The sequence below is a fragment of the Phocoena phocoena genome, chromosome 19, assembly GCF_963924675.1.
Source record: "Phocoena phocoena chromosome 19, mPhoPho1.1, whole genome shotgun sequence".
Classification (NCBI taxonomy): domain Eukaryota; kingdom Metazoa; phylum Chordata; class Mammalia; order Artiodactyla; family Phocoenidae; genus Phocoena; species Phocoena phocoena.
This window is the reverse complement of record NC_089237.1, coordinates 33,138,234-33,166,068: the sequence shown is the minus strand read 5'-3', so window position 1 is coordinate 33,166,068 and position 27,835 is coordinate 33,138,234. Positions and strand designations below refer to the sequence as shown.

The window sequence follows — 27,835 nt, the reverse complement described above, 5'->3', positions numbered from 1 at the left end:
TCCAAGTAACAATTTTATTTTAGTCTACAGCACAATTTTTTAACATACATTTTAGTGGTTTTGACAGTGGTACTTTTGAGCAGACTTTAAATGGATCCACAAAAGTTAATACATTTAAAATAAAATATACACAATAAAACGAGAGGCATCCAGATGTTCAGAATCATGCAGAAGGGGTGGTCTGGTTGGTGTTATCACTGGATACCTTGCCTATTTAAGAATTCACCAGCAAGAGGCCATTCTTCTGTTCTTCATTCCCACATAATTTAACAAAGTCAAAGAGTTCTAAACATACACACACAATATAAACCCTCATTTAAAAGCTACATCAGTACAAAATTTCAATGAATTGAATTCAATGTATTGTCAAACCAACAATTCAATGATCAAACCCATCACTAGAAAACAGGCGATAACAGCACCTGATCTAAAGGCAAGGTTATCTCATTTATTAAAACACCAACAGGAGATTAACCAACAAAGCAACTAATATGTTAATATAAGACACTGAAGGAAAACCAAAAACAATATATTAAATACCACTCCACTGAGCCAGGATATAACCCATGGACGACAGACACATGAGTTTATCTGTCAATCAGTGCTTTAAATACTTTTCCATGAAAAAGAGGAAAGTGTATCAGAAGATGCAACGGAAAGGTAGAAATGTGAATTTATGCATCTAGTTCCATAATTTAAAATGACTATCAAACTGATAATATAAAGCTAAGTGACAATGACTTAACCATTGGGCACCAAACAGGTATGACCACTATTCGCTGTAATCCATAACACTCTTCAGGAGTTTTCAGTGGATGGCCAACCCAACAATACTCCCTTAGTACAGACTAGGTACTCATCCGCTGTTGAAAGAGACCCTGAAGAAGACATGGCAAAGGCATAGAGAAAAAGTTGAACCTTTTGAAAAAGTTAATGGTATCAAAATACTTTTCCATTGCTGGGAAATCAAACTAGGTCAAGTATACAGCCCAAAGCAACATGGAATTCAGAGTCAGAGGCTGGCAGAAGAGTTTTGGAAAACCTGTAGTTTTTAAAAATTGGCAATTTCTCCATGCTTAGTAAAACTATCAGAAGAGGTATAATGTTTGTTCATTTGTGGAATGTTGACAGCTTGCTGCAAAAATTCACATGAATGAGGAACTGCAGAAATGCGCTTCAATGAAGTATTTTTTAAAAATTTACAAAAAACTGAAGTTTCTATTTAAAAAAGAACCATGTTATGCCAAGATGAAACATGGTAAAAAGTAGTGTAAATTCTGTCCACGATTCTTCACACAGCTAATGGGAAAGTGATAGAAACCATTTTCTCTTAAAAAGGAAGTTTTGTTATTGCACTGACTTTTACAGCCTGACCTAGTAATTTAGAAAAATTATGTAGTAAAATCTGTAAAATTAAAATACAAAATTCTGGTTTGTAAACATCAGTTGGCCAAGTCTATCCAGAGTACTTCGTGATAGCGGAATGGAATGAATAATTAATTCACTACCTTATTTATCTGCTGTGAGGGGGAAAATTCCAGAACACAGCTTTTATACTTTCACAGTAATTATATTCAAAAGTTATAAAGTCAGTACAGCTGTCTTCTTCTTCTTTTTTTTTTTTTCCCCTCTGTGCAGTTTTCAGCTCTTACCCCGCTCCTAAGTGTCATAATTGAAATAATACTGGTTTGGAGACCTAGTAAAGATTGGTCATAAATGACGCATAAAGTCTGTAGGACTTCGGTAAAGATATTTCCAAATGGCATAGTAATGCACTGCAGCTGCCGTGGCCACGAACAGGTGCCAGATGGCATGGGCAAATGGAATGATGCCATCGCTCTTGAAGAACACAACGCCCAGGCAATAAAGTAAGCCCCCACAGGCAAGTTCCTGAAGTCCATCGGTGTTACTCTGTCAACAGAGGAAAAAAATTAAAAGGTGTTGATGTTATTCTGATATGACAAGCTAAAGAGATCACTGCAATTTCCCCTAAGTCTCCTGATTTTCTAGACAATGAAGTAGCTCTGAACAGACAGAATTCTCATCTGTAAACACGAATTACACTTAAATTGACCTGGGTTACCCTCTGAATCGGCCGTCTTGATTTGACCAAGCAGTCAGGTTACAGGTCCCATGGGAAAAAGAAGCACCTTCTGCTCGTTTATACCATGTTTAAGCAGACTGCAATCACATCTAAAATGAACAACAGCTCATTTTAATAAAGTACAATCCTTGGCTTTCATCTTCCTCTTTAGGAGCTTTCTTCCCTACACCCATGCCACTCCATTTATAATCCACATCTCAGCCTGGTTTTCACTCCCTTTGTCCTCCTCAAACACTGTTCTACACTAATCGCTTTTCCCAGACTCTTCACCTGCTTCTGTGAGCTTATGGCTTCCTTATGGCTGACACGAGAAAATCATAGCTAGGAGTGACCTCTGAGATCTGAGACCATGTAGCACAATATATTTCCTAACCTTCTAGGTGTTGCCAGGCCTTTTTGTCTTTGTGCCTGGGAGTTTCTTAGCTTAGGAGGAAATTAACAGTCAGGTGTGCTTTAGCACAAAAAGGAATATTTATAGGCTACTCTTGGTTTTCAAAGACCTCAACCCATCTACAAGATTAGACTGGGCTGTATGAATGAGAGGGGAAGAGAACAGAGGCAGGGCTTAAGAAGCTGACAGAGAAACAAGTCAGGATTTCTGGGGACCAGGAATAGAAAGGCCTCAGGTTCTGCAAGGTGAGTGGAAGCCTAAGCCAAATCGTGGCAAGGCCTTGGAAGGGGACAGGTGTGTGGGTGTCCCAGAGGCCTGGGCACTGATGGCTGTAACCCTGTTAGCCTTGGAGCAGGTCCTGGTGGCCAAGTCCAACAAGGAACATGGGGAAGCTCCAGTGCAGCCACCTACTTGAATGGCCCCATTGGCCTCGGCCAGAGCAGTGGCAGCAACAGACACGAGCTAAAAACCAAGCGTGAGGATCCAGGGCCAGGGGTGAGGATTAGCCCTATTTTCAAAGTTCACATAAGCACCGTGGTTTTCGTAAGATCAAAAGATGAGGAAGGAGCCAATCCAGACTGACTGATACTGGACTTCTCCTTAACCTTGGTAAGATGGCACATCAGTCAGATTTCGTTTTATTTAAAAAGTAAAACATAGCAAAACAAAACACCAGCTACATTTATTAGTTCCTAGAGGTTATAAAGCAATTAGTATCCATTAATTATACAAAATTCTCTGTGTATGTGTTATTAGAGGCATTTTCCTAGAGAGGATTGAGGTTTTCATGGGATTCTCACAGGGGCATCTGACTCCCCAGTGAAGACTCACTCATCCAACACAACCTCCTTAATTTAGAGATGAAGAGGCTAAGGCCAGAGAAATAAGTAGCCTGAACAAAGTCACACAGCTGGTTGCTGCCCCGAAAGACACCACTCCTGCTTCTTCCACTAAAACAATAAACAAGAGACCAAACCAAGCACACAGGTTGGTTTTGACATACATTCTGTTAATAGGTAGTTCCTCAAGATACCACATCTGCTTATCAACTTTCAAAGAACCAGAACATAGTTAATCCTAAAACAAACAAAACCAGGTATGTTTTCTTCATTATCAATGTCATTACTATGTTTCTATGTACCAGGACTTGTTTGAAGCACTCATTTAATCTTCACAACCCTAACTTAGGTACTATTTTTATCCAAACTTTACAGATGAGAAAACTAGAATACATAGAGGTTAAATAATCTACCAAGGTCACGTAACTTTTAAGTGTCAGAATCAGGATTTGAACCAAGAACTAAAGTGTTTTATTTCCTGAACTTATATTCCTTTTTTGGGGGGAGGGGGTGTTTTAAAAATTGATGATTAATTTACATAGTGTAATGCATAGATATTAAGTGAACAATAAGGTTTGCCCTTCCACTAAGGCAACCACTGTTCTTATTGTTATTACCACAGACTAAGCCTCTCCGTTCTAGAACCTCACATAAATGGAATTAAACTGTATGTACATTTTTGTGTCTGGCTTCTTTTTTGTTCAACATAATGTTTTTGAGATTCATGCATGTGCTACTGTATATCAGTTACTCATTCCTTTCTATTACTTAGCATTCCATTGAATTATTTAACATAATTTGTTTGTCCTTTCCATTTTGGGGCTATCATGAATAAAATTAACATTTATATTGTTTTACAAGTCCTTTTGTAGATACATGTTTTCACTTTTGTTGTCATAAATTTATGCTTAATTTTATAATAAACTGCTAAACAAATTTCCAAAGTGGTTATACCATTTTATACTCTCCCCAACAATGACTTAGGGTTCTAGTTATTTCACATCCTTGCTGGGTTTTGGTGGCATCAGTCTTTTTAATTTAACTTTAACTATTCTATAGGGTGTGTAGTGGTGGCATGTTGAGGTTTTAATTTTCATTTCCCTGATTTCTCTGATGACTAGTTACATTGAGCAGTTTTTCAAGGGCTTACTGGATACTTGTATCTCTTTCTCTTTGTAAAGTGTCTGTTCAAGTGTTTTACCCATTTTTATAGGATTGGCTTTTTATTATTGACTTAGAGTGCTACAATATTTGATATACATCCTTTGTCAGATACTTATAGAGAAAGCAAATATTTTCTCCCAGTCTGAGGCCTGACTATTCATTTTCAAGTTCATTGATCTTTTCTTCTGCAGTATCCCATCTGTTGTTAAACCCCTCCAAATAAATTTTTTTCTTAACATATAGTTTTCAGATCTAGAATTTCCATTTGGCCCTTCTTGCTTGTCTAGTAGTATTTGTTTGGATAATGGATGTCGAGTTGTTAAAGAGTATAGATTTTGTTGTCTTCCTCGAAGGAATGTTGAGTTTGTTCCAGTAGGCAGTTTATTTACCAAAGGATCAATTTTATCCTTTCGAGGTTTCTGGGCTTTGTTATGGCAGTGCCAGAGCCGCCCTCACTCTAGGGCCAGAGTAGCTCTTATCCTGAGGTGTGGTCTTGCTAGGGTCAATGGAATACCTAAGTTGTTCAGCATGGTCTCCCCGCTCTGGCTGGCTGGAACTCTGGTATCTCCCAGTACTAGGCTCCTTCTGGAATCTCCATTGATCTCACAGCCTTCCAACAGCTATCCTCAGCCAGGGCACGCAGAGTGTTGCCCTGCACAAATGCAGCTTAGTATTCAGGCAAGGACTCAAGGAAACCCCTTGCAGATTTCTGGAGACTCTTCTCTGTGAAGTTCCCTCCTCTCCAGTACCCTGCCCCAAAACTGCAGCTGGCTCGGGAGGTGAAATGCTGATTTGTTTCCTCCACCCAGACTGCTGCTCTTGGACTCCATCTTCTTTCGCAGTTTGGAAAGCATTCCAGGGAGAAAACTGCAGTGCGTGTGAAGTTCATCTCTTGGTTTCTCTCCCCGCAAGGATCATAGTCCTATATGTCTGTGTCCAACGCCAAAAAATAGTTGTTTCACATACTTTTCCCACTTTTATAAGTTCTTTATGGCAGAAGGGTAATTCCGATACCCATTATTCTAACCGGAACACCAAAGGTTTGAGTCTTCATCACTTGTACCGTTCCTTTGTTCCTTCAGATGGCCTGTGGGGCTCTTTTTGATCTGGTCTCTGTCTAGCTCACCAGCTTCATCACGAGACTTGTGCTACCTGCATAATCACACCCCTCATGCATACATGCATATTCAGATGCTCGTGCTCTCCGCATCTCTGGGGCTTCCTTCATGCTGTACCCTTTTTCTGTACCACCTGCATCACTCCTTCCATCTCTTGGCTCCTATTTGTCTTTCTGAATCAGCTTAAATAGCATTTCCTCTGGTAAATCTATCATGTGCTCCCATAGCAGGCTGTACTTTCCCCAATCAAAGACACTGTAAAACTTTACGGTAAATTCTTATTTTACATGAATTGTATTTTCCTGCTTGATTCTAAGTTCTATCTGGGCAAGTGTGGGGATTTTGCTGTTTGATTAACATAAACATTAGTCACTTGCTATTGTATTTGAAAATGTCAATGAAAGATTTAGGGTAGTAAAAATACTGGATAAACTTGCTCTTATGATACCCAGAGGGAATTTACTTGAAGTTACACTCTAATGATTAGTGACCCATCAACATAGACCTTGCTCTGGGTGTCTTCAATCGCCCTCTACCTATATGGCCTTCAAGGAAGATCTTCTCATTTCTGACTTTCACCTCCCTCCCCTCACTATTCCCTGTTGCCTTTACCAGCTAAAGTGTATGTATTTTTGCTGCGATGTAATTATTAAAGCCATTATGAATCTCATATCTCAAAGAACATATCTTGATACATTGTCATAAGACATACCCTCTAAAAAAACATAAGCAAACATATAAATCCTAAACCTTTTACAGGTGTTTTTGTGACCAGGGCAAGAACTATACACGACAAAATTACATTCTTATAACTTGCCTATGAGCTCAGGAGGAAATTATAGGTACAATTCTGACCCTTGTAGCCTGAGAAGAGAGTTCAAACTGAACACACAGTGGCTGGTGCCCCAAAATGCAGAGTGTAGGACTGGGAAAACATAAGCTAAAGGCACAAGTGACCAGTAGATGGGATCGTGAGGTTGTTATGTTATTGTTTTAAATTGACAGATAAACTGATGTCTCAACAGTAATCAGTCTGAATGGGAGTACAAAACACATAAGTGCAAATGCCTACTACAGGTAATGAATGCCACACTTTCACCCATCAAAGTCCCCAAAAGAAAATTTCAAGCAAAGTTAAAAAAAAAAGCACTTTCCTGAGAAAGAGAAATAATATGACTTAAAAGCAAGTGAAAGGAAAAGTAAGAGTGAAGGAATTTGAGAAATATCCAATAAAATATTGAGCCAAATGACCTTTTGAGGTCCTTCCAATTCTTAAGTTTTAAGAAGTCATGGGAGTTCCCTGATGGCACAGTGGTTAAGAATACGCCTGCCAATGCAGGGGACATGGGTTCGAGCCCTGGTCTGGGAAGATCCCACATGCTGTGGAGCAACTAAGCCCGTGCGTCACAACTACTGAGCCTGCGTGCCACAACTACTGAAGCCCGCATGCCTAGAGCCAGTGCTCTGCAACGAGAAGCCGCCACAATGAGGAGCCCGCACGCTGCAATGAAGAGTAGCCCCTGCTCGCCACAACTAGAGAAAGCCTGCTTGCAGCAACGAAGACCAACACAGCCAGAAATAAATTAATTAATTAAGAAAAAAAATTTCTGCTCTAAAAAAAGAGAAGTCACTAATTTATATTTTCTTCATTGTAAGAAACCTCAAAATTTACCCTCACCATGGATTTAGGATTAAGACACTAAGTAATCCAAGCAGAAATTTCCACCTTCAAATAATCTCACAATTCTTTGGGAAAAGGGTGGGAATGGAGAGGGGGTGAACAGAAGGGTTATCCCAAAGAACAAATGCAGCAGATTATCATATGGAAGGAGTCACACTTAGATGTATAGCTTTTCCAAACTACAGACAGTAGGTAGTACAAGTTGTGGCACTTTGTAATTTATATATTTTTTCTTTTGAATCTCTAGTTATTGGACATGTCATAACTTCAGAAAGAAAAGCTTCAGATCGTATCTACAGACATATTAAGAGTCACAGTGATTTAAAAGAAAATAAGGTGGAATAACTTAAATTATGAAGTAACGTCTTACCATTGATGTCACCACCAAGGCTGGAGAAAACCCCATTGTGAGATAGAAAAAGAGTTCAACCACCTTATACCTGCAGAATAGAAATGTGTTAATTTAATTTAATTTAATATATCTATTCCTACAACACTCAGACTATTTCCTTACCAGTTTTTCCCTTTTTCTTTTGAAAAACAAATGTTAACTCTTGACTATTCAAATGAAATGTATTTTCCCTGTAGGAGACCATTAGGGCTCTAACTGAAATACTGTAGTTGAGTAACAATGAAATAGCATTTCTTTCAGGATTGATAAGGCATCAAATTCCACATACTACATGCAAAACGTTCTCTGCCAAAAGCTATCATTGAATCCAATTCACATGCATTTTCCGTTTCTAATCCCAGAGTGTTTGCCTTCATCACCATTCCAATCCATCGTTATAAGACACTGAAATTATGAAGCTGCACAGGGAATAGCTTGGAGCAGTTTATCAGTGGCAAAGAGATGGGAGCCCTAAGGAACTAAGGGCATGTGTTTTTTGTTGTTATTGTTTTTTTTACTTTTTTTTTGGTATTTTTTTATTTTTTGAGGGCATGTGTTTTTGATTGTCTCTTAATTTTGTATCTGTATAAACTCCAGTTTGTAAGGCTCATCACCTTAGGTGCAGAAGTCTGAAAATGCTAAAAAAACACTGTACTGAAATTCAACTTATATTTATGCCTAATCAAATTAGACTCTAAGTTCCTCGAAGGCAGGGACCAAGTTCTGTTTATGTTTGGGTCTGCAGGGCCTAGAACAGTATGTGACACCATTTAGGTTCTCTGTAATACCTGCCAAACCAAATGGCCAAGGGTGACTCGCATCTCATTCTTAGTGTTTTATACTCAAAGTCCACCATGAAGTCATCATATCAGGGAACTGGGGATGAATGTGGGTTTGGTTTATATTAGAAAGCTTTGAATAGGAGAAAAGATAGTTGTCTTGCTTTACTTCCTAATTTATCCAAGGATATAAATTAGGGGTTTGAGCCTGAGAAGCAAACTGTTCCCTTGGATATATATATAACGCATAATACCACTCAGAATTGCTAATTATGGTCAAAAATGCATTTAAGTGAATTTCAAAGTCAGAGAGAAGTTAGCTAAAACTACCACTTTCTTCTGAAAAGAGAAAACAATTTATTACTTTGTGACAAACACAAGTTATGTTTAATTCTGAGGGCCATTCTGCCAAAAACAATAGATAAATAATTTAATAAACTGTATCCAATGACAATTATTTCATGGTTGTGAGTTTCTCAAGTTCAGGCATGTGAAATAATGAAAAGAGCCATGGAACAGGAACTAGGACACATAGGTCCTAATTCCAGATGAGTCACTAATTTGATGCATGTACTAAACATTCTCTTTTTTTTTTTTTTTGCGGTACGTGGGCCTCTCACTATTGTGGCCTCTCCTGTTGCGTAGTGCAAGCTCAGCGGCCATGGCTCACGGGTCCAACCGCTCCGCGGCGTATGGGATCTTTCCGGACCGGGGCACGAACCCGTGTCCCCTGCATCGGCAGGCGGACTCTCAACCACTGCGCCACCAGGGAAGCCCAACATTCTCATTTTTTAAACATGAAGCACAAATAGGTGACCTTGAAGGTCTCCTCTAGAACTAAGCTGCTAAATTTCAATACGTTTTCTTTTTATATTGCTTCACACTTAAGACTAGGAGATATGAATAACAGGTTAAAAAGGTGTGTCCCATGGTGAGGATACTAAGCGTTTAGATGCCCTTCCAAATGTCCCCTTTCTCAGGGAGTCCTAGGTTGGAACATCCTCTGGGTTTCTAACTAGGTGCTCTGTGGGAACTTAATAGCTATTATCTTCAACCTTCAAAGAAACTTAGAAAAGCAGTTATTTTTCTCATGTGGTAACTGTAAGTCATAGAGGATAAGGCTAGTTTGCTAAGACTAGCCTGCCTGAGGATGTGAAATGAGGTCTGACTGACTCCAAAACTGTCATTTTAGATGAGGGACAAGTGCACCTTGTCCTTCAACTATGTCATATATCACACAGGCACCATTCATTTCTGTCTGCAGCAATCTGTAGACCAATGATGAATATCAAATGGTTCTAAAGATTTGTTAAAACAATATATATTCTATTTATGTATTTCTACTATTTTGAACTGCAAATATAAAGTAAATTATACTGTAAAGTAGATAAAATTTAGGAAGTTAATTTTAAAGCTATCAAATGTAAATTATTTTCTCTTACTTTTCATGGTAGAGAAATACATAAATGGTTCCTCCAGCTGCCATGAGCCAGATAAACCAACGCATATGAGATGCCAGGGGTCCAAGTTCACGGAGATTTAACCTAAAAATGTAAACAAGACAACAAAGAACAGAAGTGATAAATGAAGGGAATTCATACAACCTGTGTTTTCCTCTGCTCTTGAAAACTGGGGGAGAAGGTACCAGGACAAGAGCAGAAAGAAAAAGCAGTCAACATGCGGTTGGAAGTATTTGGGCAACTGGGATAAAATTAATAACTCAAGGATAAAATTGTCATTCAAGCTTTAAGACTAAGAATTAGTTCCAATGTGGTTTAAAAATAGAACCAGCTAAAAGGAGACATGTAGAAGTAAGTCCCAGCACATCTGTGATGCCTGACTTTCCGTATTAGGCAGACTGCTGTAAAGGCTACTTGCCTTATTGTTTCTGACTACGTATTTGGGAGCAGATTGTTTACAAAGCTTACTGAGAACGCAACAAAACCCTGAACCAGGTCACATACACACAGTGGATACCTAATACACAGACCAAGTGTCTCCATTATCAATTTCTCCACCAAGAGAGAACATGAGAAGGTCTAGCCTAATACATGTTATGGAAGATACTCTGTAGGTTAGAATTTAACCATGGACTCTCGTGAGGCCTGAATTTAAAATGCTGCAAATTCATCTGTACTAAATTCAGATTAAGAATAGACATGAAAATAAAATGTTCTGAATGGCTATTACTACAAAATTAATATTTCCAAATGGAAAAGGTTCCACCTGCATATCGATGACTACATGCGAACAAACTGCCTACTGTAATATTTGATTCCTCAGTCTACATCTAAAATTTTTATTTACTTATTTTAAATTGAGGTATACTTCACAAAAGCCTTTAAGTATTCTCGTTCCAGTATGATTCAGACCTATTATTTAGTAACAGTTACTGGGGAGAGACAGCACTTACTTTTTACTCCAACAGATAATTAGGTTTCTTTTGAATGATGGATGCTGCATTAGTCAGAATCTAGAGGCCTGCTGTTTCTAATGATATATAGTTGATGGCATAATATGAATTTCTGAGTGGTTAAAACTGGACCATATCTTGATAGAGGAAAATCAATGTTTCTTTAATTATGGGTTACAGAGCAGCAAAAGACTCTATCTGATCTATACCAAAAAGGCAGGAAGAACAAGGACACTGAACTGAATACTAGGTATTTTAAATAGCTAACTAATTAGGCTAGTTCTCTTATTCATATAGCTAAAGAAATGAGAAATGCACTCCATACATAGTAGCTACTGTGCTGTGAAGACCAACAGTATAAATTTCAAAAGTGACCTTGTTTTCTTTGTACGTATTTACAGTATTCCTACTTAAACAATTAGGTGTCCAGGTATTCTGAGCAGCAGCAGAAGCATATAGAAAGAATATGGAAGGCAAAGGTAACATATTTCAAAGGTGAGCATGCTGCCTACACACAACTTAGTAGCACTTCTCTCAAACAATCCAGTGCCAGATATGTATTCTGAATGGCAGTAACATTCTCCCCTTAAAATCTGCAATCTGACCCAAGTAAATCAAAATGGGAAAGAAAAAAAAGCATGTATGTGTGTTGGGATGGGGGAACCGGGAAGCAGGGATAGGAAGAAGGGAGGGAAGGAGGACCGAGAATTCTCTCATAAAAACACTATCTTCAAAAATATAAAGACTGTATCTTACCATGGGGCGTAAGATGCAGCAATGAAGAAATAGATAACCATTCTATCACACATGTGAAAGCAATGCTCCACTGTCCTGTGGGGGGGGGAACAAGTTAGAGTTTTCAGAAAATTTTACAACTGAAAGTAGGGGTTATCACTCCACTATGTCACAACTGCCACTCTTGTTCTTGGTTCTCATGGCATTTATAACTTGGCCTTCAAAGTTGTACAGCTATTTTTAATAATATGGGGCCACAAGTAAAAGCTCTACATTATTTTTAAGATTGCATATACCATAGATCCTCTCCATGTAAGAACCCCACAATAATCAGGAACTCAAAATCTGTCTTTTCTGATATTTTCTATTTTTTTTAGCTCCTATCTAATAGGAAAATGAAATTCCTTGAGGGCAGACTACCTCTCAACCCCTATCATAGTGCAGGGCACAAAATCATGAAGGCTCAGTAAATACTCCCCAAAGCCACATTCTTTTTAGAATGTCTTAGAAGCAGCTTTTACTCCAAATCTTAGTGTAGACAGTAAGCTTCAATAAAGCAAATTTAGAAACTAATTTAGGAACAGCAATAACACAAACCAGAAAAAAAAGAAACCCTCATTTGCTGTCAAGAGGGTAGCCACCTGGGCTGTTTCTTCTTTTTTTGTTTTAACAAACTTATTTATTTTTGGCTGCATTGGGCTTTTGTTGCTGCACGCAGACTTTCTCTAGTTGCAGTGAGCGGGGGCTACTCTTCGTTGCGGTGCACAGGTTTCACAATGCAGTGGCTTTTCGTTGTGGAGCACGGGCTCTAGGTGCACAAGCCTTAGTAGTTGTGGCTCACAGGCTCTAGAGCCCAGGCTCAGTAGTTGTGGCACACGGGCTTAGTTGCTCCGTGGCATGTGGGATCTTCCCGGACCAGGGATCGAACCCATGTCCCCTGCATTGGCAGGCGGATTCTCATCCACTGTGCCAACGGGGAAGCCCCGCGACCTGGGCTTCTAACCAAGTTTTTCCTTCTAAAACTGAAGAGTCAGGAAATGTACAAAGATTTGGCTCATTGAGGTCTATTCACAAAACAGATTAGACAGAATCCGCCCTTTACTGAGGTTTTTATTTATAAATTTTTGGCCACACCGTACAGCGTGCGGGATCTTAGCTCCCCGACCAGGGATCAAACCTGCGCCCCCTGCAGTGGAAGCGCAGAGTGTTAACCACTGGACTGCTAGGGAAGTTCCTGAGGTAATTTAAAAGTATAAATGCATCGCATTGTCTTGAATCCATTTTCAGTCCAAGGGGTAGTAGCTGTGGTTTGGTGGCGCACAAGTATTAGATTTTGCCTCATCACACACTCTGTGTCGACCAAAGCAGGCTGAGGATGTTTTAGTCACTGTTAGTGCTAGTCACATGTTAGTGAAGAAGTGAAAATAATTTAGGTGTAAAAAAGCAAACACTAGATTAATGTTTCTCAAACTTGACTGCCTTGCAGAATTGCCTGGGGAGCTTATAAAATACAGTCGCAAACTCCAGTCCAGAAGATCCCGATTTAAAAGGGCTAGAAGATGTGGTAGAAGATGCAGGGAAGAGAAGAATAACTCCTTGGATGACTGATTCCAAGCCAGGTCTGGGGTCTTTCTAATTCTGCTTTCTAGACTGTTATGCACTGTTGCAGCAGGTAAAGTCAAGCGTGCAGTTTTATTCAAGACCCACCACCCATCTCTGACCCTCACTCTCCTCAAGAGTGAAGCAGAAGTAATATCATCTCTATCACAGAGTGCGTGTGAACATTAAATGAGACGATGTAGCCATGCATTTAGCACAGCACCTAGTAGGTACTCAATAAATGCTTGTTCCCTTCCCTCTTTTACTTAAATTAAGGCTATACTTGGGATATTTTAAAGAATTAATGCAGAGCAAAAATCCACATGTGGCTTATGATTCTAGCAGTGCTATTTCAAGGTTCAAGAGAGACTGATTTCAATTACACCTTCTCAGGCCCTGGCAGGGAGGCCCTGAATAACGAAGCAAGCACCTACAACTCTGATTCAGATATCTAGACAGCAAAGCCAAGTCAGCCAAGGGAACCACAAGCACTGGATCATGCCAAGAAGATAATGAAGTGCTCCTGCCTCTGGGTTCTGCAACAGTGCACCCTGAAGAGCCAGGACAAGTACTTATGAGGCTTGCTTTTGAGTGTACCAGAGCTCCCTTGTGATTCAATGTTGTGGTTTTATGTTAAGCCCTGGGAACTGTCAGCTTATAGGCAAAGGTAGCAGACTGCCAACTAGAAGCAATATTGTAAAGGGTGCAGTGGAAATAAACCTCAGGACTGGGAGTCAGAGATCCTGGGATGATGATCAGATTCTGCTGGAATCACTGAGTCTCAGTTTCTCCAGGAGAAAATTATGGGGTTTGGATCAGATGTTCCCTAAGGATCCTTCCAGCTCTAAAAGTCTGATTTTACATGAGGAAACTAGTAATCATCATATGAATCCCAAATCCTGCTCTTAAATAAAGCATATCTTTTTAATATTAGATTGTTTGAATAACGAGATTTTTTTGAACATTCTATCTATAAAACCAAAAGTTACCTTGTTTTTAAATTTAATTTATTTACTTATTGTCTGTGTTGGGTCTTCGTTGCTGTGCACAGGTTTTTCTCTAGCTGCGGCGAGCAGGAGCTACTCTTCGCTTTGGTGTGTGGGCTTCTCAGCGCGGTGGCTTCTCTTGTTGCGCAGCACAGGCTCTAGGCGCGTGGGCTTCAGTAGTTGTGGCTCATGGGCTCTAGAGCACAGGCTCAGTAGTTGTGGTGCACGGGCTTAGTTGCTCTGCGGCATGTGGGATCTTCCTGGACCAGGGCTCGAACCTGTGTCCCCTGCATTGGCAGGCAGGATTCTTAACCACTGTGCCACCAGGGAAGCCCCCAAAAGTTATCTTCTAATATTACATTAAATCACTCTAAGTCTGTTCTGAGTCCTCCTTTCTGAGAAGGAACTTTGTCCTTTGGGGTTGTGCAGAATCCATTTCATAAGCAACTAGATGGTGTGCTGCTACCTTTGTATCACCCAAATTAACCCTTCACTCAAAGGATGAATGCTTTTATGTCCTCATTGGGAGGCTAGGGATCACAATATCGTTTGGAAAGTGCTTGACAGCTAACTGTAGCAACATATGTGAATTTCGTTTGAGTAGATGCACGGAACCTAATTCTGAAAGCTGAACTTTGCAAAACAGTAAACCCGAGCTGTAATATACCTGTAGCACAGCTGTAGTGATTTATAATTTTCAAATCATTCTCACAGGCATCATCTCATTCACCTATCACAACAGCCCGCCAGTCGGGCATTACCATTCTCATTTTAGTGATGAAGAAACTGAGGCTACACGAGACTAAGTGGCAGGGCTTGGACTCAAAGCCCAACTGGTGACTGCAAGTCCAGAGTACTGGTCATCACCCTGCAGCTGCCATGCTCATCCTTAGTGTGCTGACACGCTGGAAAACAGGTGTCAGGACTGTACATTGTAAGTCCTGGGGAAGCAACGTGGTTTTGTTCGGTTTCCGAGCAAAGACCTGCTTTCTTAAGACACAGATAGGGGTGCTCAAATTCTGTCCAATCCGTAGGAAATTTCCTGAGTGTTGGGACAGCATTAGACTCTACCAGGCAGGAAAATGTCCACTCTTTGCCTCACCTGACCAAAGCATGCCAGCGTGAGAGGCTAACCCGAGCCAACCATTGTGAGTGACCTGTTGAAACAGCGTACCATCCACTGTACCTTAAGTGGCTCTTTTTCCATGATACGATGTGAAATACTGTGGAAACAATGAAGAGGGCACAGAGGCCCATTCCATAAATCCATGCTGTTATCTTTTCCCAGCAGTCATCAGACAGCCGGTGGAGGAGGGCACTGCCCACAATGGCTGGAACAATGAGGAACTGAGAGAAAGGGAAAGAAAAGTAAATATTCAGCAAAACACTGAATTGAGAACTTTATTAAAAATACATAGGTTTACCAGGGGCAATTTTAGGAAGATCATTTTAAAACAAACATTTGCCTTTCCTGGATAATCATAACGAGAGCCAGATGAAGTTGTCCGTTTACGGCACTGAAAACAAGTACTGCTGTTTAGGGCCCAGGACCTGTGTCCACCAATGGGTACACAGTCAAGCAGTAAGAATGAAACATTACTCAATTGTTGCAAAACAAATGTCCTCTATCCTAATTTCGTTAGTTAAGAACATGTTTCATCCTATTCTCTAATGTGATTTAGGGTAGGCACTTAAAATATTCAAATGGCAAGCATGTACCCAGATTTCCCAGGGAGGTCTTGATCTTTAAATATTCTTTCCTGTTTCCCCCATGTGCTACTGAAATCCCAATATTTCAGCAAAGGGTATCTAAATGAATCAAGTCAGTAACTATTATGTACATACCACACTCAAATAAATCATTTGTTCAAATCATATGTCCTGATTTCTAGTTTGGATGTCTACATTCCACCAATTTCTGAGCTACTGCAGAGTGAAAGGGTTATTTCATTTTTAATAGCACCTTTCATGTAGGCAAGAGTAATACACTCCTACTTATTCAAATAATTTTAAGAGACTAGAATCTTAGAGAGAACTTTGCTTTCTGCACCACATTTTACACTACATATTGACACAAATTTCAATGTCTAGACATATCAGTGTGACTAGTAAACATTTAATAATAACAGAAATCATCAGAAGAAATAAATTACTTTATTAGATAGTGGAATAAACATACCTGGCAAAGAACGCAAACTTTAGCAATCTTATGTTTTTTATCTCCAACACCTTCTATTTCCCTCTTGAAACAGAATATTAAATCTCCCAGATGAGATCAGCACTGAATTTCAAATGCTGAAGTATTCAATGGCCCAGAACAGAAAGAAAATTAAGGACAACAAAGTTTTTCATAAAACAATTTAATTTTGAGATTATGTCCTTTCTACTTTTTTCATGTTAAAGTATCTTCTCTTTAATGAAATGATGACATTAGATGGAAGTTTCTTGTTTTGTCAGTTTTAGAAATTTTACTGCTCTCTGAAATCCAAAAATCAGGGATACAGTTTAGTAAGTTTAATAAGATGACATTTTCTGTTCTAAAAAATTAATGTGGATGCTTTGTCAGTTTTCCCTTAACTTTGGTTTCTACAAGTGTCCCTTGTGACAATCCAGAAGAGATAAACTAAGGGATTATTCAGGTCTATCTCAAGCAAATATTCTTCTTAAAGGTGAGCTGTGCATCTCAACAGCCAAACCATTATATTTAAATGCTCAACATTATGCTAAGTAATAAGCATTTCATTGGTCGCTTTATTTATTTATTTTTATTTTAAATTTATTATTTATTTATTTATTTTGGCTGCGCTGGGTCTTCACTGCAGCACGAAGACTTCAGTTGTGGTATATGGGATCTTAGTTCCCTGACCAGGGATTGAACCTGGGCCCCCTGGATTGGGAGTGTGGAGTCTTAACCAATGGACCACCAGGGAAGTCCCTCATTGGTTGCTTTTATTGGTCAGTATTATAAAAACTATCAGAGCACTATTTTGATAACTTTTATCAGTGTTTTGCAGTTGGTAAAGGCATATCCATAAAATGGTGGATGTACATTGGAACAATAAGTGAAGGAACAGGACATATAAACTATTATTCAAACTTTTATATTCTTTTATCCTAATGCTGACCTAGATTTAAATACACACACCCTTACATTTTCTTAGGGGCCTGTGGACAATTAACTTCAGAAGTAACTCTAATCTCTGTTAAATTCATCAGACATTTAGTTAAGAATAAAAGATGGAGGGCTTCCCTGGTGGCGCAGTGGTTGAGAGTCTGCCTGCCGATGCTGGGGACACGGGTTCGTGCCCCGATCCGCGAAGATCCCACATGCTGCGGAGCGGCTGGGCCCGTGAGCCATGGCCGCTGAGCCTGCGCATCCGGAGCCTGTGCTCCGCAACGGGAGAGGCCACAACGGTGAGAGGCCCGCGTACCGCAAAAAAAAAAAAAAAAAAAAGAATAAAAGATGGAAACCAAACGCCCATCAACAGATGAATGGATATATATATTATACACACACACACACACACACACACAATGGACTATTACTCAGCCTAAAAAAGCATGAAATATTGACAATTTGCAGCAACGTGGATGGACCTAGAGATTATCATACTAAGTGAAGTAAGTCAGAGAAAGACAAATACATGATATCACTTCTACGTGAAATCTAAAAAAATAATATAAATGAATCTATATACAAAACAGAAACAGACACAGATATAGAAACTTATGGTTCCCAAAGGGGAAAGGGAGTGGGGGATAAATTAGCAGTATGGGATTAACAAACACACACTACTATATATCAAATAGATAAGCAGCAAGGACTCACTGTATAGCACAGGGAACTCTACTCAATATTTTGTAATAACCTATAATGGAAAACAACCTGAAAAATATGTGTGTGTGTGTGTGTGTGTGTGTGTATATATATATAAAACTGAATCACTTTGCTGTACACCTAAAACTGACGTAATATTGTAAATATTATATTTATACTTCAATTAAAAAAAAAAGAATAAAAGACGGATATCCAGGCAAGTATGGCTGACAATCAAATTAGGCTGTGCATTCTTTAAAACCAAGTTTGGACTCTAAACATTTTGACCCCCTGGTGTTGTGAAGCTCACTTCACAAAGCGTTCACTAATGCAAAGATAGGGGTCAGCTCAAGGCTAGAGAATTTCACTAAATCCTTCCTGCCCTGAGAATCCAAACCATGGGTCCAGGGAGACTGTCCACTAGTGAGGTTACTCCAAATTTCATTATTGAAGCCCTTTTATGGAATCCAGGGCAGGCATGTCAGGTACAAACTTTCTTCTAAAGAAAAAACATTTAGTAAGATTTCAGCATATTAATTATTTAAATAAAAATCTTTTGAGCACCTAAAGAAAAAGGACAGTGATGAGAACAACGTTTCAGTATTACCAAGTAGTATTTGAATTCCACTATTACAATACATAAAACTGATACTTTATAAAGTTTGATTTCTGCTAAGTAATGACTAAACAGCATTGTTCTATTAGATTACAAAGAAATCCACCAAAAACTAGCTTATTTCAGGTTTATTTGGTATCATGACCTCTTTATAGAAATACTGACTATTCTTTGAAGAAGGGTTCAAGAAATGAAAAGGCACAACTTGAATTCAAGCAAGTTTTATTCTAATAACATATGTATATAACCTACACATTGTACTAACACTGTCTAAAATAATTAAATTAGCCTGTTCTAACACTTCACTAAAGGAATAAATTGGTCTCCTTCTCTATTTCTTGTCTTTAGACTATATACCAGCCACCACTTTCGCCTCAAGTCTCACTAAATACAACTTTCAAAGGGAATAATGAAATCATAGATAAAAGGAAATTTATATGATACAAGAAAATGCCAATAAAATGAAATCAATAGGAAAACTATGAAAATACACACATATTTACAAACACCACAGGCAAAAAGAAGAAGTGCATCCAAGTGTTAGCAATTTATTTCTAGGTAGTCCTGTTTTTCTCATATATTCTTCAGTATTTTCTATGTTTCTTATAATGAATATGTTTTGTTTTTATAAGGAAGAAAAAAATTAGGAATTTAGGGATTAAATCAGCTTTTCCTTCTACTATCAAAAAAATTAAGAATTTAGGAATTAAATCGAACTTTTCTTCTACAATATGGACTAACATCTGAGAAGCAATGACCACAGTGGAGATGGAGAGGATGTGGCTACCTGTTTTAGGGGATCACTCAGGGAAAAAAAACCACCTTTTTCAACAAATGGTGAATTCGTCTTGCCAATAAACACAGCTGACTGTCTTGAAAAGGTGATTCATTTCATTCCAGGGGCGACAGTCTTCATAGTTTTCTTTGTCTTTTTTTTATAACTAAGGTACTTACTATTATTATTCTTTCAAAGACGATCTTGTCTGAGAAAGCAAGTCCAGGATAGACAGAGCTGACTGTAGTCGGAGCACTCAAGGTGTCTGACATGCTCACAGTTTCTGGTGACATGACCTAGCACTGACACTTTGGCAGGTAAGGTCACAGAGATGGGTACACCCGACTAATGGGGCTGAGGTTAACAGAGATGATTGCCCCTTCCTCCCACCAAAGCCCTTTGTGAAGGATGGAAAAGGCAGAAAACTCATACTCACTGCATGTGTGTAACAGTTAGCAGCATGTTCATAACAAGTTGGTTTGTAGCGGCCATTGGCTGGGGCCCGGTGGTTCATGAACCTGTAGAGACAAAGACATCACATGAGAAAAGCTCAGAGCGTGTAAAGAACAATGGTGAAGCTTGTCAGTGGTTGTTTGGTCTATTCTAACTGAAGAGGTGACTGCTGGAAATACCTAGTTACGGGATCAAAACCAAAGCCACTAAACAGGTGTAAACTGAGCCAACAGCCATAATCCTAAAGCGAATGCCCTAGTTTACTGGATTAAGTATTCTTTCAGTTCATTTAGAAGAAAAATTTTCTACCTACCAAAAACAAACAAAAACCATATCCACAACTGGTACCCCCACAGTAAAAAAAATTAAAAATAAAAAAAATGGTACAACCAAATCTTAAATCTTAACAGAAAAAAAAAAAATCAAGGTCATTTTTCTAAAGTTAACAAATACCAGAAACCACCATTTAATGCAAACTCAGTGTATTTGAAAGGTTTCTATTTCTTCTCTCAAAATGTATAAAGCTTATACATGTAGATCTTTAAAGCCTCCATCCCATGATTGGCATGCCTGTTGAACTAGTTTCCGTCTATTGCATTACTTGTTCTGGCACCAGACAGCTTAAATAAATGATACCTGGCTGCCTCCTGGCACCTGAAACAAGAGGTACGTTTTCACCTGCATTCTTCCTGAATTAAAAGTTTCCTTCAAAATCTAAATATGTGACTAGCACCAGATACACTGGCTATAAAATTCATAAACACGTGTATGTATCTAAATATCAAAATCTGTTACACATATAGACATACACCCATATTCCATATCCCCTTTGGGCTAATTTTGTGGCAACCAGCAAAGCAGTGAAAAGCACAAATACCATCGGACATGAAGAGATAAACAGCCTTCTTCTATTTCAGTGTGTGGGTGAGGATCCCCCCAGCCCCAATTCATACCCATGCCATGTTTCATGAGGGATTCTGGTTTAGTCTCTGTGTTCTTTAGAAGGAGGGAGATGTAAACTCAGGAAGATAAAAAGGCAGCTGCCTGAAAGAAGCAGATGCAGAGAAATAATGCAGGTAAGGCAGCCATGATGGCATTCAGGTCTCAGCATTCAAGCAGCATTCCTGTGCTTGGGGCATGCAAGATGTCAACAGGCTTTGCACAATAAAGTAGCTTTTTGCTTGAGCTAGGTTAAGGGGGTAGGGGGAGGAGATTCCGTCACTAGTCACTAGTCACACCTTATTAATTAACATGATGAAAAAATGGTACCAGGCTAAACCAAATGGCACAGCCAGGTTGCCAAAAACTGACTAAAACACATGGTCAAGCGATTCCAAACAGTGCTCACTTTAAGAAAAGACTAGCCAATACTTTCTCCCTGAATTAAGAAGGGCCTGTTATCCCTAGAGCAAATAAATAAAGTGGTAGTCCCTGCTAACCCAACATAGAGAGTTCAAGTGGCAGATCCACTAGGAAATGGATTTGGGACCTTGAAGATACCTTACTTGGACCACCAATGGGTAGCTATCTAACTAGCGTGCAAAATATACACATATGGAATGGAATTCACCAGATGGCTTGGAAACTGTTTAAGAGAAATGTGCAGTTAACAGCTTCAGAATTATTCCAAGCTATTCTCACACATAGATAAATGAATCTTTTCTCCCCTGACAATCCTTTAAATAATTTTACTAAATTTCCTAAGGAACGAGAGTGTTGCTATACGGCAGTTATTAGTAAAAAGGAAAATAATTACACTCTTGGGAAGGATGCTTTAAAAGTGTCCCTAGCATTCAAGGATCTACCAAATCATTAGCCTGAGACATAACTACAGGGCTATAAGTAGCATGTCCTATTAGGAATTGTAAAGGGTAAAGAGCAAGGCTCCGGGATGGTTGAAGGTAGATTAAACTGTGAGCACTCTGTGCAGGGTACAGTAGGTAGGGTTTGACTACCCACCACCAGGCTGCAAACTAAAATAGCAATTTATATCTCTGGCAGCCCAATCTAAAAATAGTCAGGCTATTACACAGTGACAGGGATAGACTTTCAAATTTTCTCCTAAAAGCAGAGAAACTCGGTGGCCATGTTTGTGACAGCTTAGTTCCTGCCCACCTGGAATCACTCAGGTTAAAAATAAACTCAGAAGTTGCAGAGAAAAATATCCCACCCATGTGACTTAAGGTAGTTTCTCCTTAAGGGCAGGGCCAAGATTCCTGCAATACAGAAAGGGAAGAGCAAGTATTCCAGGCACAGATCACTGCCTGGGGCCCCATGGGACAGCACATGGTTCTGCCGGGAAATTTACAGTGCATTTTTCCATTTCTCTCTGATCTGCCAGGGTACAATCAAGCCTCCAACAAGGCCTCCTGCAGAAATCACTATGAAGAAATTAGTCGCCCAAGACCTAAATGGAAAAGCAGATGTAAAATGCAAATAAACTCCCACACACTGAGCCTATTCTCTTCCCCCCAAAAAGAATGAGGAAGGTTATCAAGAGTTATGGCAAACAGCACCCACTTATGGAAGACACCTCTACTTAAAGCAAAGCCACCCTAATGGTTATCCAGTGCTAGAAGACAGCATCCAGCCAGCTTCAGAGGGTTTGAGGGAAGGTGATTAAAGTTTTTAGTTGACGAGGGTTTGTTCATTCATCCCCTCACTTTCTCTTTCAACACTCTCTCCACTTCCCCTGGCCCAGTGTCCTCATGCTCTCAAAACTATGGAGAGAGGGACCTGGGGACACTCCTTAGCACACTTTAAATTTAGCCCAAAGCAGTGGCCTTCCGAAGGTAAATCTGCAACCCACCAGCAGATCTCAGAGGCCTAAGATCAAATCTCAGAAGTTGTCCTTGATTCCTCTGTGTTCCCCATACTTCACATGCAAGCACCATCAATGTTACCTTCAAAATATATTCCAAATCAGTTCCGCTCTCTACAGTTCCAAAGACCCTACCTTAAATCGAGACATCGACACCTCTGGTCTGTAAACATACAAAGTCTCTGGTCTCCCTGCCTGCCCACACATGGACTCTCTTCTTTACTCAGCAGCCACAAGTCTATCAGCACCAGATCACATCATACACTAACCAGAGCTTAAAATCTGTCTGGCTTCCCAAAGTGCTTGGGATAACACTGCATCCTCCGCAGGCCACAAGCCCTCACCCACTTCTCCAGCCTGGTGCTACCTTCCTCTCACTCTCTGCCTCCAACCAACCGCATCCTTTCTGCTCCTCAAAGGACCCAGGTCTTATCTGCCTCAGGGTGTCTGTGTTTGCTGTTTACTTCTAACTCGAACATTCTTCTCCAGAATGCCCAGCTCTCCTCTCACCGGTCAAACTCATCTCAAATGTAACCTCCTTAGAGAGGTTTCCCTGACCATCCTACCTAAAGTATCACTTCAGCCCTCCTCACTCCACCAGAGTCCTTATCACAATTAGTAAGAACTGGACTTTTTGAACTTGTTTATTTTTTATTTCATTTTCTCCCACTGTAATGTGAATTCCATGAAGGCCATCTTGTCCACCATTTCATTTCCAGTTCCAAACACAAGGCCCAGCTTATTGCTGGAGCCTAATAAGTAAGTGCTGAATGAATGACTAGAAAGACAGACATTCTGCCTGCTGCTGAAGTATTTTATCCTACCCGAGAAAGATCCACTCGTCAATTAGTTTCACTGGGGATTCTGTATGCAACAAAGAAAAACAGGCAGTCTTAGGGCAAAGAGAATCCTCAATCTCATGAAAATAAAATTCTCAAAGGCCAATACCGTGGACATTCCAAGGGCTCCTTCAACATCACTTGATGGGGCAACATAAGCTGACCCCTGTGCACAACCTTACTAATTAGCTTCCCTATATGAATAAGCATGATGTCTAGGAAAAGTGTCTGCTGCCAGAGGTAGTGATAGTGGTGGGATACATTTAACTTAAATAAGGGAAATGGCACATATAAGGAGACTACCCCATGCCTATGATTCAATGCTCTGAGAACACGCCAAAAAACAAACAAACAAAAAAAGGCAATAGGCAGTCCTGGAAGACTTCTAGTGCTTTAGAATTATATGGTTTGCCACATATTCAATTTGAAGCTAACCGGTGGTCATGAGGCTGGGGTTAAGGAAAGGAGCATCCTTTTCCTTGGATTTTTGGTTGCCAGGCTGGAGAAACGAGCATGCACCAGTGAGATACCAATAAGATACATTAGAGGCTCTGGGTCCTAGGCCTCTGCGCTGTCATACAGATGTTGTGATGTGGGCGGGGAGACAGAGGTGAATGGCTGCATGGGTGGTGGAGAGGGACATGATATTGAACCCTTCAGTGTGCCCCTTCCTTGCTGTGCGATGATGGCAAGCTCTCTTTTACTCTCTAACCCTATTTGTTCTTCTATTAAATGGGTATAAAATTTGCCTCCTAGGGTTACAGTTGAGGATGAGATGAGTAATCTACAAATACCCAGCTACTGCCTGGCACCAGGAGGTACTTAATAAATGTTAGCAGGTATTCTATCAGTCAGAGATGCTGTGAAAGGGAGAGAATGACTCTGTGTGGAGGGGTGGTGGAATCAAGTGTGGAAGGGTTAAAGCACAAAAGATAAAAGGTGTCCCACTGGGGTTTTTCACATCCTAAGCTTTTTGAGAAGCCATGCCTGCATAAAGCCCTCCACTTATTACACTGGGCTAGGCATCCCTACAGCCCTCCTCCACAGATATGTCAGAACTCTGGAAGTTGATCCAAAGCCACAGTGACCACCAAGTTTCCATTATGAACAAACCAGCAAGGTGTTCAGGTTTTCTTATAATTTAGACATAGCCACAAACTATGGCCTAATGAAATGTTTTTACTGCAGTCAAATGCTCGTCAATGGAGTCCTGGTAAATCTACCAGGAGGAACACATGGGTTCAAAGATAGTGTATTCCTCTTTCTAGTTCCTCTGTCATTGACCTACTTGTATCTCTCCTGAATGCTCAAAAGATGTATAAGAAACACAGTTTTTAAGAGATGCAGAACAGTACTCTCAACATGTCAACGTGTGGACCACAAAAACCATGATTTTTTTTGTTATATTACTTTCTATTTGCAGGCTTTATTTCTAAGTTCAAATTGACTCTTAGAAATATCTTTCCATTTTAGCCTATAATACACAAAAACAAGAAATTATGGGATCATTCATTGTTCAAAGAAAATCGGGGTAGTTCTAGATGTCATCAAGAAAATAACTGTTAAGTATCCATTGATATTGTGCAGCCGCTGAGAAAATTACAATGTCTATGTTGCACTAAAAGAAAACACCTGTAGTTTTTCATTGTTAAATGAATGAAGTAGAGCGCAAAATCACCTTACAACTGTGATAATAAGGACTGGATAGATTAGCGTCCAGCAAAAAGAAAAGTTCAGGGCTTCCCTGGTGGCACAGTGGTTAAGAATCCACTTGCCAATGCAGGGGACACGGGTTCTAGCCCTGGCCCAGGAAGATCCCACATGCCACAGAGCAACAAAGCCCATGTGCCACAACTACTGAGCCTGTGCTCTAGAGCTCGTGAGCCACAACTACTGAGCTCACATGCCATAACTACTGAAGCCCGCATGCCTAGAGCCCATGCTCTCCAACAAGAGAAGCCACCACAACGAGAAGCCCGTGCACCACAATGAAGAGTAGCCCCCGCTCGCTGCAACTAGAGAATGCCCACGCGCATCAACGAAGACCCTACACAGCCAAAAATAAATAAATAAATAAATTTATTTAAAAAAAAAAGTTCCATCAGCTGAAATGGTAGTGTCCTAAATAAGGTTTGTTTGTTTTTCATTTCTCTTAACACTTTTAATGTTTGTGCGACAAACAATAAAACAGGTTCCTTTTCTTTTTCTTCTTTCTAGAGAAGAATTGAAAGGATAGAAAAGAAATACAACTCTTAATCTAACAAAAACCAGTAATTTCACAGAATATTGCCACTGTTCTCTGAAAACAGGAAGAGCAGAGATGTGCAGAGAAGTAAGACCAAATCAAACAAACCACATGCACTGAGCTTTGCCAACCATTACTGAACCTGTGTTACATCCTCCCTTAAAGCCCCTCCAGTCCTCATGGCTGACTTCATGTTCTCAAGCCAGAACACCATGGTTTCGTTTTGCCTTTAGAAGTACTGATATGATATCCCACTAGGGGAATACTGCCAGGCATTCAACACCCTGAGTGATGAGCAATATTCGGAAGTTAATCCAAGTCTTCAAACTGATCACCCTTCTGATGGCACAATCCACCACAACTCTCCCTGCGCATATTTCACTCCTTACCCTGTGGGACTGGAGGAGGAATAAGATCAGAATGGGAGAGGGGGCGTCAAGGGATTAGGAAGTTGGAAAGAAAACAAAAAGTGCACTTTAAAATCTTGAAATAAAAAGCAGTGCCTAAAAACTCAACAATAACCTCCTTGGAAGACTTCATGCATTCTTTGTCTTTTTTCAAATTCCCCCTGTCACTGCACACTAAGCTAGCCTGCTCAGGCTGAAGGTCTGGGAATGGGGACGGCTGCCTGATTCAGACAAAGGGATGGAGAGTTACCACAGCACAGGAGGGGTGAACTTTCACCCACTTAAACGAAGGCCATTAGAAAAAAAAGCCCAGAGCTTCCTCTCGGAACTATGGCCAGCCTCCATCCATTGCTAGATGGCAGACACCCGGGGTCGGGATTAAGGCCACGGTACCTCCCCAGGCCGGCGTTACCATCGGCTCTCCAGCGAAAGGGCAGCCGGCCAGCCTTCCGGTGGTGCCTCCTCGGTTCCTCCTCCTCGTTTCCTAACACTGGCGTCTCAACAGCAGGTCTCACCACCCGGACGCTAACTTGCCCCTTCGCGGCGCCCCCAAATAGCACGCCCAGGGACTCTCAGCCTGAGTACCCTCAGGGCCCGGACTTGGCCAGGCAAAACTAAACCAGCAGAGCCTGCCTCAGTTTCCCCGTTGCTACGGCCGTTCAAAGACAAAGCACCTAAAACGGCCAGCACCCCCGCTTTACCACAACTCTCGCTGCTGGGCGCAGCAACGAATGGGCCCCGGTTCCGCCCGCACCGGGAGCCCTCCAAGCTCCCGGTAAGGGATGGAGGGCAAAGCTGGGGTCGGAAGACTCGGGGGCAGCGCCTGCGGCTGGGGTTCGGGTCCTCAGATCAAGCAAGAGCGCCGCCTGGATGGGGTGAAGCCGGGTGAGCAATGGGATACCGCGGGAGAAGGGCAGGCTCGTGGTCCGAGGTCTGGGAATCCGAGGTCCGCAGATCGCGAGGGGGACCCGGGACAGGCACGAGATCCTGGTCTTTGGAGGAAGGGGATCACCCAGGGACAGCAGGGAGGGGAATCCCCCGGGAGCCGGTTCCCCGGCCGAGGCGCGGGATCCACAGGGGATGGACCCAAGTGAGGAGCCGGGACCCACTCGGGAGGAGGCGGGATCCGGGACCCGGTCCCGGCACGGGCGGCGGGGCGGGGGCGCCATCCCTCTCACCGCTGGAATCGATTCTGGAACCGCATTGATCCTCTGCTCCTCCTCGTGGGCCAGGAGCTCGGTATCGTCAGCGCCGGCGGCCGGGCGCGCGGCCCTCATGGGCTTGGGCTGCTCCGGAGGCCGCCGCGTGCCCGGCGGACCACTCGGCCAGGCAGGGTCGGAGTGGGCCAGGCAGGGGGTCGGGACAGGGCCGGAGCCAGACCAGGCGGCTGGGGGCGGGAGGGAAGCCGCTTAAACGGCCCCGGCGCCTCCCGCCTCCAGCCTCCCGGCTCCTCCACCCACTGTCGCCCGCGCCCCGCCCCGCAGCGGAGCCCGGCTCCGCCCCCGTCCGCCCCGCCCGCCTGCGTGCTCCCGCGGCCGTCGGCGCGTCACCGCGCCGGGCGGCCAATCAGCGCCCAGAGCGGAGCAGCGGCCATTCTGCCATTCATCCCGCAGCGCCCAGGCGGAGGGGAGGGGCCTTGCGGCGGAGGGGCGGAGCGCGGGG

At 41.4% G+C, this 27,835-nt stretch overlaps 1 protein-coding gene across 1 annotated transcript; it reads right to left on the bottom strand.

The window, feature by feature from the left end:
- MMD (monocyte to macrophage differentiation associated) lies at positions 1-27,463 on the bottom strand. The gene is made up of 7 exons (XM_065896970.1): positions 27,352-27,463; positions 19,845-19,926; positions 15,387-15,547; positions 11,637-11,711; positions 9,910-10,011; positions 7,668-7,737; positions 1-1,911 (listed from the first exon to the last, which is right to left on the bottom strand). The coding sequence occupies exons 1-7, from the start codon at positions 27,375-27,377 to the stop codon at positions 1,711-1,713; spliced, it is 717 nt and encodes a 238-aa protein (XP_065753042.1). The 5' UTR covers positions 27,378-27,463; the 3' UTR covers positions 1-1,710.
- Between the last annotated feature and the right edge of the window lie 372 nt (positions 27,464-27,835).